This window comes from Phragmites australis, chromosome 18 (assembly GCF_958298935.1).
Source record: "Phragmites australis chromosome 18, lpPhrAust1.1, whole genome shotgun sequence".
NCBI classification, from domain to species: Eukaryota; Viridiplantae; Streptophyta; class Magnoliopsida; order Poales; family Poaceae; genus Phragmites; species Phragmites australis.
The window spans coordinates 1526755-1544531 of NC_084938.1; the positions used below are offsets into that span (position 1 = coordinate 1526755).

A 17777-nucleotide genomic window follows, 5' to 3' on the forward strand; every position below is an offset into this window, starting at 1 on the left:
AATCTAGAAAATTTTACTTAGGACAAACTTAAAAATAGACTTATATTTAAGATCAAAGTAGTAGAACATATATCATCGTCTATATTATATAGTCTAAAAAAATGTCAATAAACCTACATAGGGAGAAAGGTTATTCACCTCAAGAATAATGCTTCAAGTATGACTGCACGATTCAATTATGATCAGGTGCGACGTGTGCGTGAGCTCCTCACATGCCGACTCGTGGAAAGTTTAGATTTAGTCCATTTCAAAAATTCGTTCTACATATGGATATATGCAGAAACAATATTAAAAAATTAGCTTTCTTTACGATACAATAATATTTAACGTCATGGTTTCATAGCACGATGTCACGATAATTAATATTATGGTCAAGTATGATAATTCAAGTTCCAAGTAGAAAATCATACGAGACAGTTAGTACGATACCATTTGTTATGACATCATACTATTTAATCATGACCTCGTGTAAAATTATTTATTTTTAGAAATTATTTTTATAAGTATATTTGTAGAATATGTTTTTTTAAAATGTCAAAATGTAAATATTCTACGTTGACTCCAGTGGTAATCGGATAGTACGTATAGCAGTTCTCTCAACTCAAACAAGCCATCAGGGCCCCACATGCCACCATCACGGCCTCCCATCGGGTCTGGTGCTCGGCGTGCCCCTAGCAATTCCACTCCCTTCCACCTTCCGCTCGTCTACGGCCGCGGAACCAATACGAAGCTGCTCCTGCACAAGAGACGAGACGAAACGAAACCAAACGGCGGGTGGGAGCCGAGGTCGGTCGGTGGTCCACGCCCACGGCGAGCCCGACCCGAAGCTTCCAGAGCCGTCCGTGAGCCATGGGAGACGCCGCCCCGCCGCCGCCAGCCTCGGGCCCGCCCTCGTTCTCCTACCTGGCCGTGTTCTCCAACTGCCCGCTCGTCGCCGCGGTCCTCGCCTTCGCCATCGCCCAGTCCATCAAGGTCTTCACCACCTGGTACGTTACGCGGCGGGGATTGGCCTGTGTCGGTTGGCGGATCTGAGCTCTCCGTGACGGGATCTGCTGCGCGCGCGTGCAGGTACAAGGAGAACCGGTGGGACGCGAAGCAGCTGGTGGGGTCGGGCGGGATGCCGTCGTCGCACTCGGCCACCGTCACCGCGCTCGCCGTCGCCGTCGGACTGCAGGAGGGCTTCAGCAGTTCGCTCTTCGCCACTGCCGCCGTCTTTGCCTCCGTGGTTGGTTCCCTTCCCCTCTCTTTCTCTCCCCAAAGCTTTACAGATGTTCGGCGTTTCGACGTTGAGATGTGGATCTGATAAGTAGCCTTATGATTTCTGCGACGTGATGGTCAGGAGTGAGTAAAATGGACGTCCTTTGCACTTTTTCTCGATTGCTTCGCTTCATACGAAGTCCAGACTGATTTATGGGAGGTACATCTTGACGCGTGTGTAAATTGTCGACAAAACACAAAAGTACAGTATCGATGAGGAAGAAACGAAGAGAGCTGTGTGTAAGTTGTAGCTGAAGTTTCACTTGTTGAGCAGCGATACATGTACTAGTATTTCTTACAGAAAAGTTACAAATGAATGAAACTCTCCTTCGCTAGGTTTATATTTATTCCGTTCAGAGTTGAAGCAAATGAGGATCCAGTAGCGATTTAGCACATCAGTGTCTATACAACGTTTGTAGAAAAATTTAGTACGTATACCTTTTCCCTCACTTTTTTTATCCAGGGGATGATACATTTGCTTGGGATTCTTGTAGTTAAGGTGACGATACCGTCTTGTTCCACTACAAGTTCACAAAAGATGCACCATCAGATTAACTGTTTTCAACTTGTGCGTGCTTGGTGCATTCATTTAGAGCTCACCCCAGTACCTCAGTACACGACCTTATTTGCAAAGTTAATTTAAACCAGTATAAGGCAGGACAACAGCTAGACTGTGAAAATCATCCGTACTAGAACATCTGTAGGGATCGGAAACTAGTCATGCAGAAGCATAGCGTTACAATAGTACAACACCTAGCGTTATGTGCTTTAATTCCCACCCACCTGCCCCTTGTCTTGTGTTGTGGCATCTTTGAAACAGTGGTAGAGTTTCTAACGGATATGTGATCCCCCTTTTTAGAATTGGGTGTCTCATGAATTTATGGTTACTGGTCACTATTTTCAGAAATGCACATACTGCATTCATATGCACTCTATATTTTCTTTTATTTTATGGATTTGTCTAAACCTTTTACCTTTTGCAATTCTTTGCAGGTGATGTATGATGCTTTTGGTGTCAGGCTACATGCAGGGAAACAAGCAGAGGTATGACTTGATACCTTCATATTTCTATGTTATAGATGAAAAATTATCAGCTAAATGATTTAAGGGGAAAAGGATTTGGAGGTCATGTGATCAACTTTCTGAGGGGCAAGTAGTGAGTAGTGACCAATTGCTAAAACTGAATTCTCTTAATCAGCTAGAAAGGTAAATGCCTAGCTAGCCAATAACAACAATTTTTTTTTAATATCAGATGCAGTTGTGTTTGTGCTCGATTTGTTGCTTAAGTTTTATAACAGACTTCATCGGTTGCGTGCATGAAAAATAGTAAACCTGAGAAGGTCATGCTGTTATTAGCATATATGCATATCTGAGAAGCATTATATTGATTTTTCTGTTGGATATGTCCAGAATTTCTTTACTTGCCTTCTATAGATTCTTACATTGTCGTTCAGTTCTAACTATTTAAGATGCCAGGTCTTGAATCAAATTGTGTATGAACTTCCATCAGAGCATCCACTGGCTGAAACAAGACCGCTACGGGAGCTCCTAGGGCACACACCACCTCAGGTTTGATCAATTGCTCCTATGTTGAGCTGTTTTGAGCTGTTGAGGACAAGGAATGCGGACTCAGACATGGTGCACGCATGCTTACACATAATGGCTACTGAAATAAATTCTTTGTACCAACCAATTAGTCTTTATTCAATCATATTTCACCATCCTACCTGACGAAAGTGCACACTCTCCAGATCATTTTTGTATTTTACCCTCCACAGGTGCATGCCACTGCACAATCTGCTGTGTGCATGTAAACATATTTTTGTTATTCCTAGTCTCACATATCACATATTATTGATGCGAGTTCTCTCATCAGGTTGTTGCTGGCGGGGTGCTTGGATTTGCAGTAGCCACATTTACAGCGATGATATCTGGCCTTGGCAGTTGATTCTCCTGACTGGTGGATCCACATTTGCATTGAAGTTTTCGAATCCAAATTGGATATACGATTTCGGACAGCTTTGTTTAGATAATGCATTGTGTATAGGTGTATTTAATATGCTGCAAACCACTCTGTCAATTTCTTGAGAGAGAAAAACTTGCGCCATTCCTTTGTAGCTAACTGACGGATCAACTATTTGTTGTATTCTTTTTTCGTCCAGTATTGTTGTATTCTTTTTTCGTCCAGTATTATTTAGTGTTTGAAATGAAAGATCATCGTGATCAAGCATTTTCAGGAAATTATTCTAAGTGGTCAGTTGCGACAATTAATGGCTGGCAACAATCGAAGCTGTTTTGTAGTTTTGCTCATTGGACAAAAACTGGAGAAAAGTGTCTACGTGCTGCTGATTATTGACTGTTGGTAGTGTCGAAATTTCAGGTTTGACTGCCAAAGTCTGAAGTTTCAATATTATCAAATATCTGTTTGTTCAGTGAGAACGAATTAGGTATCCATGAAGAGCAGCTTCTGTGCTAGCTGATAGTGTTTTTGTGTGAACGCTTGCACTTGCATCTTTCGACTGCAGAAGTCCATGTAACCGTGATGCTTACATGGACTCCACTTCTACCAAACGTCTGAGGCTAAATGAGGCTGCATCTGCTGGAAAGTGATCCTATTTGCTGAAATTATTAAGGCAACTGATTGATAATTTACTGGGGCCATCAAACATGGACATCTGACAAATGGGGGCCACGGAGGCAGCTTAACAAGAAGCCATTTTTATTTTATTTTATTTTATTTTGAACGGATTGAAGCCACTTTTGTTGATCAAGGCAAAACAAAGCACAAACACATTGCCAAGTAATAATCAAGTCCTAACATGGATCTGATACAATCTTCATACATAACATAGCTGTCGAAATATGCACATGAAATATTTTCACCGGCCATCAGCGTTTTGCCCAGTGGGTGCCGATTGCTCAGATAAAATGCACCCAAAGCTCTCTGCCTCAAAAGTTCAGTGTACTCCAAAATTTGTGGATTCTTAGCTTTCGCGTAATGCACAAGGTAACACCACTCCAAACGAATGCCTCAATGAAGCTCCGCACATCCTAACGTCCCAAGGTCGTCGAACCCAGGCCACAATTACTCCTAGATTGTTTATCGGTAGTATGAAGCTGTGATGTAAAGTAGAACAGATGCAGCCGCGGTAACAATCAACTCCTGGAACAAAGCATCCACCAATAAGTTTTGCCTCCTAGCAATAATATCCGAAGAATAACTAGAAAGATTTATTACATCAGGATCTTAAGGTAAGGACCAATGCAGCACTGAATATGTAGAACCATATCTACCCAGCATCTATGTGCGTTTTTAGATCTCAACACAAAATCATATCCTACATCATACCACAAACATATACCATCAGGGAGAAGCTAGAACCAAAATGACAGGGGTGCACCCACCTCACCCTACATATAGCAATATATACAAAAATTAAGCAATATTGTTTAATTTAGTATGCTTCAGGTGGACAGTTCTAGGCTTAAGAGGTGCACATATGGTCAATATAAGCTGGCTGCTGCTCAAGTTTTGCTTTACCCCCTAGCTTTATTTGGCTCCGTCTCCCTGTATACCATGAATGTACTGCTATGCACTGTGTCTGATTGTTTTCCATGAGCTTATATGCATTGTACATTATACTGAAGCTGTTAATGAACATGAATTTATAATCATATAGCAGAAAGATCTAGAAGCACTTTGTGTTTGACATTAACAAAGGGGAAACATGCCAATCATAACATACCTGGTAGTAATAAACAATACGGGGAGTATACTGCAATGAAAGCTCAATCACGTTAACTGCTGCTGTATAACCCTGAAAGGATTTAGGAGAGAGAACGATCAAACAAAAGGGCAGCTAATCATATCACTACTAACAATTGCAGGTAGATAAATTTGCAGGATCTAGGCTGAGAAAAATCCGAGCGGAACCATATTAGATGAGAACCAACTGACCAGGGATGCAGTGAATACACATCCAAATATCAAACCCAAAGCTCGGACTACTCTTTTTGCCATTCGTATCCCCCGCCCTTCAACCTCACCATACTCCTGCAAAAAACACACGCATGCGGCTATGTGACTACTGATTCTTCATTTCAAAATCACCAAAATAACAGATAAAAGGATGACAATTGGCAACCGTCATCAACAAGAACCATCCTTAAAAGGATGACAAATTGACAACCGTCATCAACAAGAACCATCCTATGTAAATTTGCATGAGCTTTCAGAGAAGGAATATCTGTAATCTATGTTTTTCATTGATGCTAGCACTACCTTTCAGTTTGGCTCAGAATCAGTTACCAGAAAGAAATGAATAAGCTGAGTTGAAATAAACTACTCATAAGAAAATGAAATGCAACCCGCTTAACTTCCAAGCTATGAGAGCCTATACTTTTTTCCGCCCTTAATGGAACTACAGTCAACAAGAAGAGAACACTTAAATAACCATAAAAGGACTGATAGCAACGGCATTAGATCAAACTATGGTAAGCTCGTGAGATGCCAAACAGGATGCCTCAGAAACAGTCTTACATTGTATATTGGAGTGATTGGTGGTTCAGTAGCTCGTAGCTTCTGTAGTATTCTGTAGAAGAAAGCAAAACATAGGAACTGCAAAGGCTTCCAGTCTGCATTGCCCATTATAGCTATCCAAACAACCTGGAGATAGTGTAAATAAATATCTTTTGCATGAAAAAAACATATTTGTTGAGATAAAGATATGTTGAAAGCAATATTTTATATAGAACAAAACAAATTATGAGAACTACTCCATCTAATCCAACATACATGTCAACAATGACAAAAAGATCAATGCCTTCATATTATTACATGTTTGCCCTTTTGAAATAAATTTTGGAAACCAATGAAGGTGCTAGAAACAAGTAACTTAGCCACATAGTTAAAATTACTACCCACGATCTAGATCTTTAATGCTCAAACTACATCTATTTTGGACTCAAGGCAGTAGTTTGCTATCAGAAAAGACTTTCCAGATTAAATGACAACAAAGCATTAAAATCCACACTGAAGTACTCTGATCTTAAGATTAAGTAAACTCCCAAATATTTTTTTGAGATAATAACTTAAAATGATAGCTTTTCTTACAAGAATAATCATGTGGAACTCTAGTGAATAAGGATTAAGGAAGATACTAGTTACAGAAGTGCATAATCAAGTAATGAGTATATCAGCAATAGCTGTGATCCTGTTATGAATAAAGAGAAGAGTACATACAAATGCTGCAGATAGTGCCATATTTATGCGCATGTCCTTAACTGTTGATCTGGAGAATCTGTGAGATAATTGATCACCTGTTAATAGCTTCACAAGGTTTCCTCTGTTTAGTTTTGATAAGCACTTAATGTAAGATGTCACACTCTTGTAAACATATGTTGCTGCTACCATAAAAATATAGAATAAGAACATTGGTTCATAATCATAATGTAAACAAATCAGCACAAGACAGGGGAAGGCCAAAAAAAAAAAGAGAGAGGTGAAAAGTGTAGGACAGGCCTGTCTGTCAAACCCCCCTTCATCATGTTTCCACTAAACAAAACAGGCTAATTTAAATCGATTATAGATATGCACCAGCATCTCCATGCCCACATTCATGTATAACAAAGAGAAGTTGCCACTTGCCATGGCATGCTTCACACAATCACACTAAAGGCACCCACTAAAATTCTGAATGGACTAATGAAATATAATCTTCTTGAGTTAAACTTGAACTACCTAGGTCCCCAAGGCACTATTGGTTGATTGTCAGCATACTTGATATCCTTTGACACCTGATAGTGGGAAAGAAAATTAGACAACCAATGAATAAAGTCATCATAAGAGAATAATAGAAATAGTAAGGAAGGAATTGGATAGTTTTGACCAGTGCGTTTTACGAAAAAAGCAACCATAGATGCTTGAATCACAGATAAGCTTATTGTACTAGGTAAATGTAGATGCAATAACAAGAACCGCCTAGCCTCATGATCTATTCAAAATTCTTTAGATAGTTTCAGCACAGAGCTCATCTTATCTTCATAAAAGCACATACCTACGTCCTATGGTTCCATATCACCATCTATAGCATTTACTTAGTTAGTGACCCAATTTCATGTGGTGTAACTCTGAAAGGATAAATGGCCTCAATTTTATAGGGTATAACTCTGCAAGGCTCACTTTAATTAACTTCCATAGCACACTTCTTTTCCTTCTAAAAATAGGATGCATAACGGCTAGTGGAGGAGGAGGATATACTTCGTGCAATTGGCATGGCAACTGACCTGAACTGACCCGTATGTGACTCCCTTCTTCCGATACTGCAGCTGCTGCATCATGACAGTGTCGTACGCCCTGTCCAACTATAATCCCACCATTAGTGCCAGCAACAAAGCAAATGGCATATGATAGCCCCCACACAATCTCGGAGTCCGGAACACTGCTCTACCTTAGCCAGGAACTCCTCGTCTCCAGTCTCCTCCGCGTCCCTGCGCTTCTTCTTGTAGGCCATCTTCATGTGGTCGAAGCTATCGAGCGGCCTGATGCCCAGAAGCTAACACCCAAATAGCCAAATCACAACAAAATTCATGCAACGGAGCCGAAAAGATAAAAGCTTTGCCCCCATTTCAGTCAGCCTCTACCTCGTACGGGTTCTCCTCGTCGCCGAACTCCGCGCTCCCCGCCGCCGCCGCCGCGTCCGACGCGACCACCACCGCGCCGCCGCGCCGCCGCCTCATGGACGACGCGACGAGCCTTCAGTCCCCGCCAAATAAAAACAAATCAGAAATTTAGCCACCCACAAACCCATCAAACAACCCCACAAAAACATAACCAACGCAGCGATTTACCGGAGCGGGAGGGCCAGGGGCCGGCCGGCGCGACGAGGGAGCGGGAGGAAGCCGCGGCGCGAGAGGGAAGAGGAATAGACGAACACTGGAGCGGTCGCGGTCGCCGTCGCCGTCGCGGCGGCCATCTCGGTGCCTAGGGTTTTACGAGGTTTCACGCGACGGCGAGGCGGCGAGGCCGGAAGCCATAGGAGCGAAAGGGCGAGGTCTATCTGGGTCGCCGTGGAAGGTGGGTAAGGTGAAGTCGGGCCCCCACTGGGCCCTGGTGGGCCTAATTGGGCCTGAAAGGGTTTCGTTTGATAGCCTAGCGAGCGGCCCACGGAGCAGAGGCGGTAGCCGCTGCGGGCTCGGGGCCTTTTATATTTTATATTATATTTCTTAAATTGAATAATTGTAAAAATAGACATTTATTTTTAAAAATCACATAGACTAATCGCCCTTCCAACCCAATATACAACTTATATTTTTTATTAGAATTTTTTCAGGGCTAGATGATAGCAAATTCTACACCATCATTTTTTTTAGAATTTTTTATGACTATTTCAATAGTGTTTTAAATTTTAAGAGCAATAAAATGTTATATTTTATTTTATTAATTTGTTGTTTTATTTTTTAAAACCTATAACCTTGTGGTATCAAACGACATTTATTTATACAATTTTTCCAAAGCCATGGCCCTGCTTTTACAGAAAGCATCGTAGTACAGAAGTACATGTTTGAACAACCAACGTATATAACACCCGACAACAAAGATTGTTTAGAGAAACATCTGTCAAGGAATATACTATAGAAAACCTTTACCTGACAACTCTAAGCAACATCAGTTAAGACAAGCACTAAAGGCGTACGAAGAACACCAAAAGACAGTAAGACTACAAAGCATCAAAATTATCCAATTCTTGCTGGAAGTCTCTCTATCGAGTGCTGCTGTTGGAGTGCATCCATCTCCACCTTATTCTATGTATCATTTCTTCCATCTTTGCGTGATTAGGTTCCTTGGCAAGCAGCTTCCATCTCATCATAAATGAAATTGCCCTATAGATGATCGCCTGTGGGGACTGACAGATTTTATTTTGAAAAATAAAATCATTACACGTTAGCCAAAGAGTCCAACAAACAACACCTAAAAGAAAAATAAGAAGCATATTCTCTCTAGAACTTCTACTATCAAGAAACAACTCTCTAAAAGATTAAAGAGAATCTGGAGCATACTGCCATTGGAGAGCATCTCTGCAAACACACCAAACAAATTTTGCAATTGGACACAAAAACATAATGTGGTCTCTCTAAGACCACAAAGTTTACACCATTTACTTCCCTTCCACCCTTTATTACCAATTGATCAGCTGAGACAATCATGTTTTTGTGTAAATACCATATAAAAATTCTAATCTTCAAGGGAAGCTTACATTCCCAAATCTCCAACATACCCACATCTCTAACCCCTGGGAAAATAAGGTGTTTGTAAAGAGATGATGTACCGAATTTCCTAGCTTTTACAAAAGCCCAAATGACTGAATCTGGATCATCAGACAAGCAAATACTATTTGGGATTGTAATGATGGTTTCCCACTCTTTCACCTCCTGAGGACCAAAATATCTTCAAAATGTGAGATTAGGAAAACCATTTGCAAGCACGTGATGCATTGTTGCCTCTTGTTGAAAACATATCTTGAATAGCTTCTCGAATTTGATCTTTAGAGGACAGGAATCCAACCAAACATCTAACCAGAATCAAATTTCCTTCTCATTCCCCAAGATGTATATCAACCCCAAAGATGTAAAGTTCTTAATCGAATGCAAACCTTTCTAAAATTGTTGAGTAGAACCGTCCAAAGAGTATTCTAATTAACCACTAAGTCAATCACTGACACGATTATGACTTCAACGATTAAACAAAATACCGCTCCGGTAGTCCCAGCACATGTTTTGTACCTAAAGATCGGAACACATACCTTCCAACATATACATCACAACATAGCTTAATAAAGAGCGAGTAATAAATATTTATATTACAAGTATTAAACATGCAACTGATTTCAATAATTTACAATAAAAGTGAGCTAGGAGGAGACAAAACCCCTCAACTCCTAACCACAAAAGAACTACACAGCGGAAAGTTAAACTTATAAATAACAAAAGAGAACAGCGCCGCATGCCCTTAGGCACCGTCTCAAAAAACGCTACTTTCGGAGTAGGATGAACTACTCTTACCCGCCACCCTGATCGGCAGGCATGAAGTAGCCAAAGAAAGCCTTTTCCCCAGCAACAGGAGTACTTGAAAACGCAGGCATAAGTACAAAGGTACTTGCAAGACTTAAACCATATAGAGCATATATACATAGGTCGACTCCAAGGATTATGTAGTGATCATTAGCAAGGATGAGCCACATGTTAGGTAAAACATATGCACTAAGCATCCGAGATATATGTGTGAGCGATTGAAACTTTACCAAAACATATAAAAACTACCCTGAAAGTGCATCTAGCCCCTATATGTGATTTTGGTAATTAATAACAATACCCATGGACTAACAATGGTGTTGAATTTGTTAGTAAGTTGTTCCATAGGTGATGCATGAATGAGAGATATGCATGAGCTCTAAGTGAATGGGGAGAATGAAAATGCATCAAGATGAATGAGCTCTAGATGATGCTCGGGTAAGTGATGACAATGCTTATGGATTAACAATCATATTGAGAATTGCTATTAGGTTATTCCATAGGAGATACATAAATGATAAAGCATGGATTCTTTGAGAAATGTCATGAGTTCAAAGAATTGCATCAAAAGTCATTGAGATTTTAGTGATGCTCATAAGAAGAAGAAGAAGCTCAATAAGATTAGCAATAAGCTTGAAGGCTAAGTTACTTGTAGAGATCAAGTAACTAAAGGTATGCTTGTCAATAGAGTTTTATGGACTAACCCGTGTGCTATGTGTTTAAGAATGAGTGGGGTTAGTTTCTATATAAAGATTGATAATATGCATGAAGGCTAATAAGTTACTTGTAGAGATCAAGTAACTTAAGGTATAAATGCTGTCATTTAGGTTTTATGGACTAACCCATGTGCTTTGTGCCTGAGAGTGAGTTGGGGTTATGATCCATAAGAAGGCATAAGTTGAATTGAAATCATATATGCCAAGAGTGAAGAACAAGAGTGGACTCCATATTTGATAAAATGAATTCCTTGAAGATGTCGAATACAAAGTGGTTTTCTATGGCAAGACGGTGAAGGGAAAGCAAGACTCGGCTGCGATGGACCATCCGTGGTGAAGGGCAAGCAAATGGCTTGGCGTCGAAGGACCAAGACGGTGGTGAAGAGCGAGTGAAGGCTTTGCGCCGATGGACCGTGCGAGGCCATGGAAAGCTATGGATGATTCACATCAATCATATGAAGAATCAAGAAGAGATAGAGTGAAGAATATATGAAAATTGGCAACCATCAAGGTTTGAAATAAAGAAGCGGTACTTGAAAGTTTTTCAAAAGCTCAAAGTGGTTCAAACGAGTTTTATCTTTGAATTTGAGTATAGGTATGCTGTACTATTAAGAAGGATGCAACGTGAGCTAATTGTAGCGTCTCAGTGCTCAAGAGTTCCCAACCAAACCCAAAGTGAGAGTTTCTTGTTAAGAGTCCGAAGCGGAAAGTGTGGAAGTGTCTAAAATAGATTTTGGATTGTTCCTAGTTTGATCATTTGTATTTTAGGTCATTAATTCAGTTGGGATATGTAGCCCTCTGAATAAGCTTTTCATAGAGTCCAAAATCGTCGAAATCGGACTCCGGGATCAAAAGTTATCGCCGTTTTTCGGAGGTCAGTTGTGCTGTACTCAGAGACTCCGGTGAAGACCGGATTCTCCGGTACCTGGAGTGGCCGGAGACTCCAGTGTAGACCGGATACTCCGGTAAAGTCCAGAAAAGAGCCTAACGGCTAGTTTTTTTAAGTGAGCTATTTATACCCTACTCACCCCATCCTTTGGGGCTGCTGCAAGGGGCACGAAAGAACACATTTTTAGAGCCAAAAGAACCTCTCCCACTCCATTCTTGTGTGTGATTTGAGAAGAAAAGTGAGTTGGGTTGAGAGATTGAAAGATTGAGTGCAAGTGAGCTAAATCCAATCTTGAGCACTTGAGTTCTCGGCAAGAAGTTTGTCGTCATGTTTGTTATTCTTGGAGGTGAAGCCTCCTAAGCGGCTAGGCGTCGCCGACGAGCACCCAATGTTGTGGGTTGCCGCGGAAGTTTGTGAAGGGCTCGATTTCACTTCCGCAAGGGAAGAAATCAAGAGTGGATCGAGGAAAGCGGTTGAAAGAGACCCGACTTGTTGGAGCTTCCTTAACGGAGACGTAGGATTCACGGTGGTGAATCTGAACTTCGGGAAACAAATCTTGTGTCTCCTCTCTTGTTTCCTTACTTCTAAGTTCTTGCTCAAATCTTTGTGCATATTGCTCGATCTACTTGTTTGTGTGTATTTGAGTGTAGGTTCTTTGTGAATCTACGTGGAATCATCTCCGGGAACACACGATATCACTTGGTTTGAGCTAGAACTCTCTACTCATTAATTTTATTCAGTTTTGGGTTTTGTTCTGCACAGAATCCGGACTTTACCGGAGATTCCGGACCTGTACAACCCGGAGACTCCAGTCTTCACCGGTGAACAGTAATTTCAGGCATATGAACAGTTTTTCAGTCTTTTTCAATTTAAGCTTTATTGCATATCTCTTGCTAGATTAGAGTAATTTTTGTCACCTTAGGATTGTAATTTTCACACTTATTTAGGGTGATTGTGCACTAGTTGAGCCTAGCATATTTAGGTTTCTCACTTGTGAAAAACCCGTTAGTTTATATTCCACTGCAAGTTTAGGCCAACTGTAAAAGGGGACGAATTTTTGTAAAAACGCCTATTCACCCTCCCTCTAGGCGACATCGTTATCCTTTCATACCCTACAATTAACAACTGAACAAAAGTAACTGTAAACAACATGTATATCAATAAGTAACAAGTACCAACATCACCATCTCCCACATACTGAACCACAAACCACACTCGGAACTCTACGACCGATGCAGATGGACAAAAGCATGTTCATGACCGAGGGCGCGATAGTTCGAACTGTTTATACACCCTATAAGGGGATACTCCTGGATCCACATAACACGAGGACCATTCGGCTTGTGCCACCAGTCAAAGTGCACACAAGGGGTACTTGTGAAAACCTTTCCCAACTAGCCCCAACCGTTTGGATCATGCATTGCTTGGTACGGCGGTACTAGAACTACTCCCAGAGCAAACTAGTACCGCTACAAAGCCCACCCGCTTACACCGTCGATATCCAAACCCAAAAAGCCACAACTGCGAAGGTATTCGGCTCGCCTTACCATTATATCGGCATGTGGTGAGTAAGGTAAGTGCTAAAGCCAACAACACTGATGATCGATGCTTAACCGGCGCAAAGCGGTCTACGGTGTCCGGTTTTCCCCTACCGGCCTACCTAGGGGAACTCCACAACCAGGCAGGACAAAACACCTCCTAGCACCGTCCACACCTTGTCTCATACTCACCACTCATACAACCATCTCAATTTCAACAAGTGTATATAATCATAAGAAGGTCCTATGCTCGCGAACAACGGGATGCGTCGTCGTTCGACTTCTACTGAATGACCTAAGCATGACTAAGCATATAAATCGAACTCATACCTAGACGTTGACAATATCTCAAGGCTACAAGGAATGTAAATACACAAGTATTCAAAGTAGAATAATGCAATCGACATAGGTTCTACCCATTGGTACCCGACACTGACTCACTAAACATGCATGCATACATAAGCATAGTTCATCAATTTTAGACTTATCCAATTACAAAAGATGGATCAATATGCTTAGTTTCTTGCCTTGATGCACTGGCTCAAATAGGTGGGGCGCGTCGGGATCGCCCTGGGCCTCCGGGATCGACGGATCGGCGTTCTCTAAAAAGGATCAACGTGTGCAATGCAATGAATATGAATGAAGTGCAAATATGTGCCACAATATGCAGGAGAAACAATTTTCCTAGATAGAACAAATCATAAGGAGACTAGCAAATTTGATTTCACCCACTTTGGACTTGTGAAGAATTTGTGGCGAATTAAAGAAGCCTTAACATAATTAATTCATCTCAGAAATTTAATTAACTATTTCATGGCTAGGGATATTTTTAATGGGTAGAGTAGATTATTATTAAACCAACAAAATTGGTTTCATAATTTTTGGAGCTACGAAGAATTTACTATGAATTTTACAAGTTATCAGCCCCCAAAAAAGCTGATGAACAGTAAACACGGATACTCCGGGTACCGGAGTCTCTGGATGAACCTCCGGGCGGAGCTCTCTGTTATTTTCGGCTGGGAGTCGCCCTGACCCTCCGGGTTAACCCGGATGGCTCAGAATAGCCCGTTTGAGAAGGGGAAAACTTAGCCAAAATAATTTGCGAACTTCTCCATACCAAAAGGAAACATCTTAGAGCTAATTCAAGGTTCATAGAACTCACTACCCAATCTAGAAACTCAACTACTAACTCAAATTCATCCAAAACCCTTATTTGCTCTAATTTCATCAAGAACTCAAGAACTTCACTAAAACTCAAAATCTATCAACCAAATCGTGAATTCATGCCATAGGAAGCCTAAGAGACTTACCCATGGTGCTTGTGGAGTTAGGTGACCACCGGGGGATGAAGGAAATGGAGGAAATTGTTCGGGAGACAAAGAAATCTGGTGTTTTTCATATTTCAACCCTAAACACCAAAAGACACCAAATCCGGCTCAAATCCTCCGGAAAAACAAAAATGAATCGGGGGAGTGGATACCTTATGAGCTCATGATCATGTAGGTACCACATACTCACCGCGAATCCTTCTCTTGAGGTCGGATTTGAGAGAGAAGGAGAGAGTTCTTGAGAGGGAGTGAGAGAGAGGGAGGAGCAGCAGCTCCTGCTGCACGGGTGGGAGTGAGGGCATGGGAGAGAGGGGGTGGGAGCAGGTGGCTGCACGTGAGAGAGAGGGAGGGGTGGTTGGCCCACACGTGGAGCCCACGTCTTAGAGAAAAGGTTCCATTTTGACTGCGAAATTCATTCTCCCCCCTGAATTTCTTTTCTCTCATCCAATTGACTTAAGTGCATTAGTATTCTTAATTAAAATTACGCAAAATTAAACATAATACTTAAAAAGTATGATTATGCTTAATTGCATGATTAAGAATTTGGGACGTGACAACTGTGAACCTCCAAGCTTGTTGCTACTATAAAACCCATCATCTACTAAATATTTTTTTGTCAAGAGATCACAAACTGGATCATCATCCCCCTTTTCTAATTTCACAATCAATTTAGAAAGAAGGCAAACATTCATCACTCTAGTGTCAATTAGGCCTAGTCCACCAAACTCTTTTGGATTGTCTAACACCTCCCACATGATCATATGGTACTTCTTCTTGTGACCCAAAACATGCCAAAAGAAATTTGATCTCGAATAGTCCATCTTTTTATGAACAACATCAGGTAAAAGATAAACCCCCATAATGTAGTTAGGGATAAAACTTAAATAGGACTCAATCAAAACAATTTTACCACGAGATGAAGATACATACACTACCAGGTACCCATTCTCTTTTCAACCTTCTTCCTACAAACATAGGATACATATCTTATTATCAGATGATTATCACTCACAGGGATCCCTAAATACTTTATAGGCAGTGTACCCACTTTATAGTTCAACATGTCAGCAACTTTTTTTTTTCCTGACCAGGAGCACCCAGAACCATCACCTCACTCTTCTAATAATTGATTTTGAGCCTAGACATACTCTAAAAGCAATACAATAATTTTTTTATATGAAAGTGCATCTAGCCCTTATGTGTGTTTTTGGTAATTAATGACAATACATATAGACTAATAATGGTGTTGAGTTTGTTAGTAGGTTGTTCCATAGGTAATGCATTGAGAGATATGCATGAGCTCTAGGTGAATGGGAATATTGAAAATGCATCAAGATGAATGAGCTCTAAGTGATGCTCGGGAGATGCATAAGTGATGAATCACGAATTTCCTGAGAAATGCCATGAGAACAAAAGAAATACATCGTTGTCATTGAGCACCTAGTGACGCTCATAAGTAGAAGGAAAAGCCATGATAATAAAAGAAATGCATCGTTATCATTGAGCTCCTAATAATACTCATAAGGAGAAGGAAAAGCTCAATAAGATTGACAATAAACTTGAAGATTAAGTTACTCGTGGAGATCAAGTAACTAAAAGTATGGCATTGTCGATAGAGTTTTATGGACTAACCTGTGTGCTATGTGCTTGAGAATGAGTGGGGCTAGGTTCTATATGAAGATTGACAATATGCATGAAGACTAATAAGTTACGTGTAGAGATCAAGTAACTTAAGATACAAAAGTTATCAATTAGGTTTTATAGACTAACCTATGTGTTTTGTGCTTGAGAGTGAGTTGGGGTTAGGATCCATAAGAATGTATACGTTGAATTGAAATCATATATGCCAAGAGTGAAGAACAAGAGTAGACTCCATATTTGACAAAGTGAATTCTTGAAGATATCGAATACAAAATGGTTTTTTATGGTAAGACGGTGAAGGAAAAACAAGACTCGGCTGCGATGGACCATTTGTGGTGAAGGGCAAGCAAATAGCTTGATGCCGAAGGACCAAGACGGTGGTGAAGAGCAGGTGAAGGCTTTGCGCCAATAGACCGTATGAGGCTATGGAAACCTATGCATCAATCATATGAAGCATCAAGAAGAGATGGAGTGGAAATTATATGAAAGAGGGATGCAATGTAGAGCTAATTGTTGTGTCTAAGTGCTTAAGAGTTTCTAACCAAACCCAATGAGAGCTTTTTTTAGAAATTCCGGTGTGGAAAGTGTGGAAGTTTTGAATTGGGTTTCAGAGTGTTCCTAATTTGATCCAATATGTTTGAGGTCATGAATTCAGTTGGAATGTGTAGCCCTCTGAATAAGCTTTCCACAAAGTCTAAAATCATCGAAATCGGACTTCGGGATCAAAAGTTATCGCCATTTTTAGAGTGCCAGCTATGCTGGACCCGGATACTCCGGGTTGACCCAGATTCTCCGGGTTGTCCGGAGTCTTCGGGTGAGGTTCCGAGGGCAAGTCTTGGTTTGGGGCTGTTTAGTTCACCCGGAGTCTCCGGGTGGATCTGGATACTCCGGCTTTCAAAGTCTCTGGGTTGAGTTCCGGCTAGGGTTCTCGGATAAGCATTCCTGTGCCAACCCGGAGACTCCGAGTCAGTACAAAAAGGTGCTGTAACGTCTAGTTTTTGGAGGTTGGGTATTTATACCCCCTCACCCTCATCCTTTGGTGCTGCTGCAAGGGCACGAAAGAAAAACATTTTAGAGCTAATAGAACTCATTCTCACTCCATTTTAGTGTGAGATTTGAGAAGAAAATTGAGTTGGATTGAGAGATTGGGAGATTAAGTGCAAGTGAGGAAAAATCCATTCTTGAGCACTTGAGTTCATCGGCAAGAAAACTATATAATCAGAAGATTTCTCATGTGCATATCTGATAAAATTAAAATCCCCTCCAATCAATAAAGGATTGTTTGCTCTAAGGATTTTCTGATATAGCTCCTGCAAAAAAAAAAGATTTTCTTTCCAAT

The 17777-nt window shown here is 40.9% G+C and overlaps 2 protein-coding genes across 2 annotated transcripts; one reads left to right on the plus strand and one right to left on the minus strand.

Moving 5' to 3' along the window:
* Nucleotides 1-692: 692 nt before the first annotated feature.
* LOC133898829 (uncharacterized) lies at nt 693-3418 on the plus strand. The gene is made up of 5 exons (XM_062339592.1): nt 693-986; nt 1069-1225; nt 2251-2301; nt 2734-2826; nt 3134-3418. Exons 1-5 carry the CDS (start codon nt 850-852, stop codon nt 3203-3205), a joined length of 510 nt encoding a protein of 169 aa, XP_062195576.1. The 5' UTR covers nt 693-849; the 3' UTR covers nt 3206-3418.
* Nucleotides 3419-4058: 640 nt separating this feature from the next.
* LOC133898828 (protein CHLOROPLAST J-LIKE DOMAIN 1, chloroplastic-like) lies at nt 4059-8302 on the minus strand. The gene is made up of 10 exons (XM_062339591.1): nt 8107-8302; nt 7900-8011; nt 7707-7811; nt 7543-7620; nt 6998-7053; nt 6500-6557; nt 5798-5923; nt 5216-5311; nt 5004-5075; nt 4059-4420 (listed from the first exon to the last, which is right to left on the minus strand). The coding sequence occupies exons 1-10, from the start codon at nt 8229-8231 to the stop codon at nt 4358-4360; spliced, it is 891 nt and encodes a 296-aa protein (XP_062195575.1). The 5' UTR covers nt 8232-8302; the 3' UTR covers nt 4059-4357.
* Nucleotides 8303-17777: the final 9475 nt, after the last annotated feature.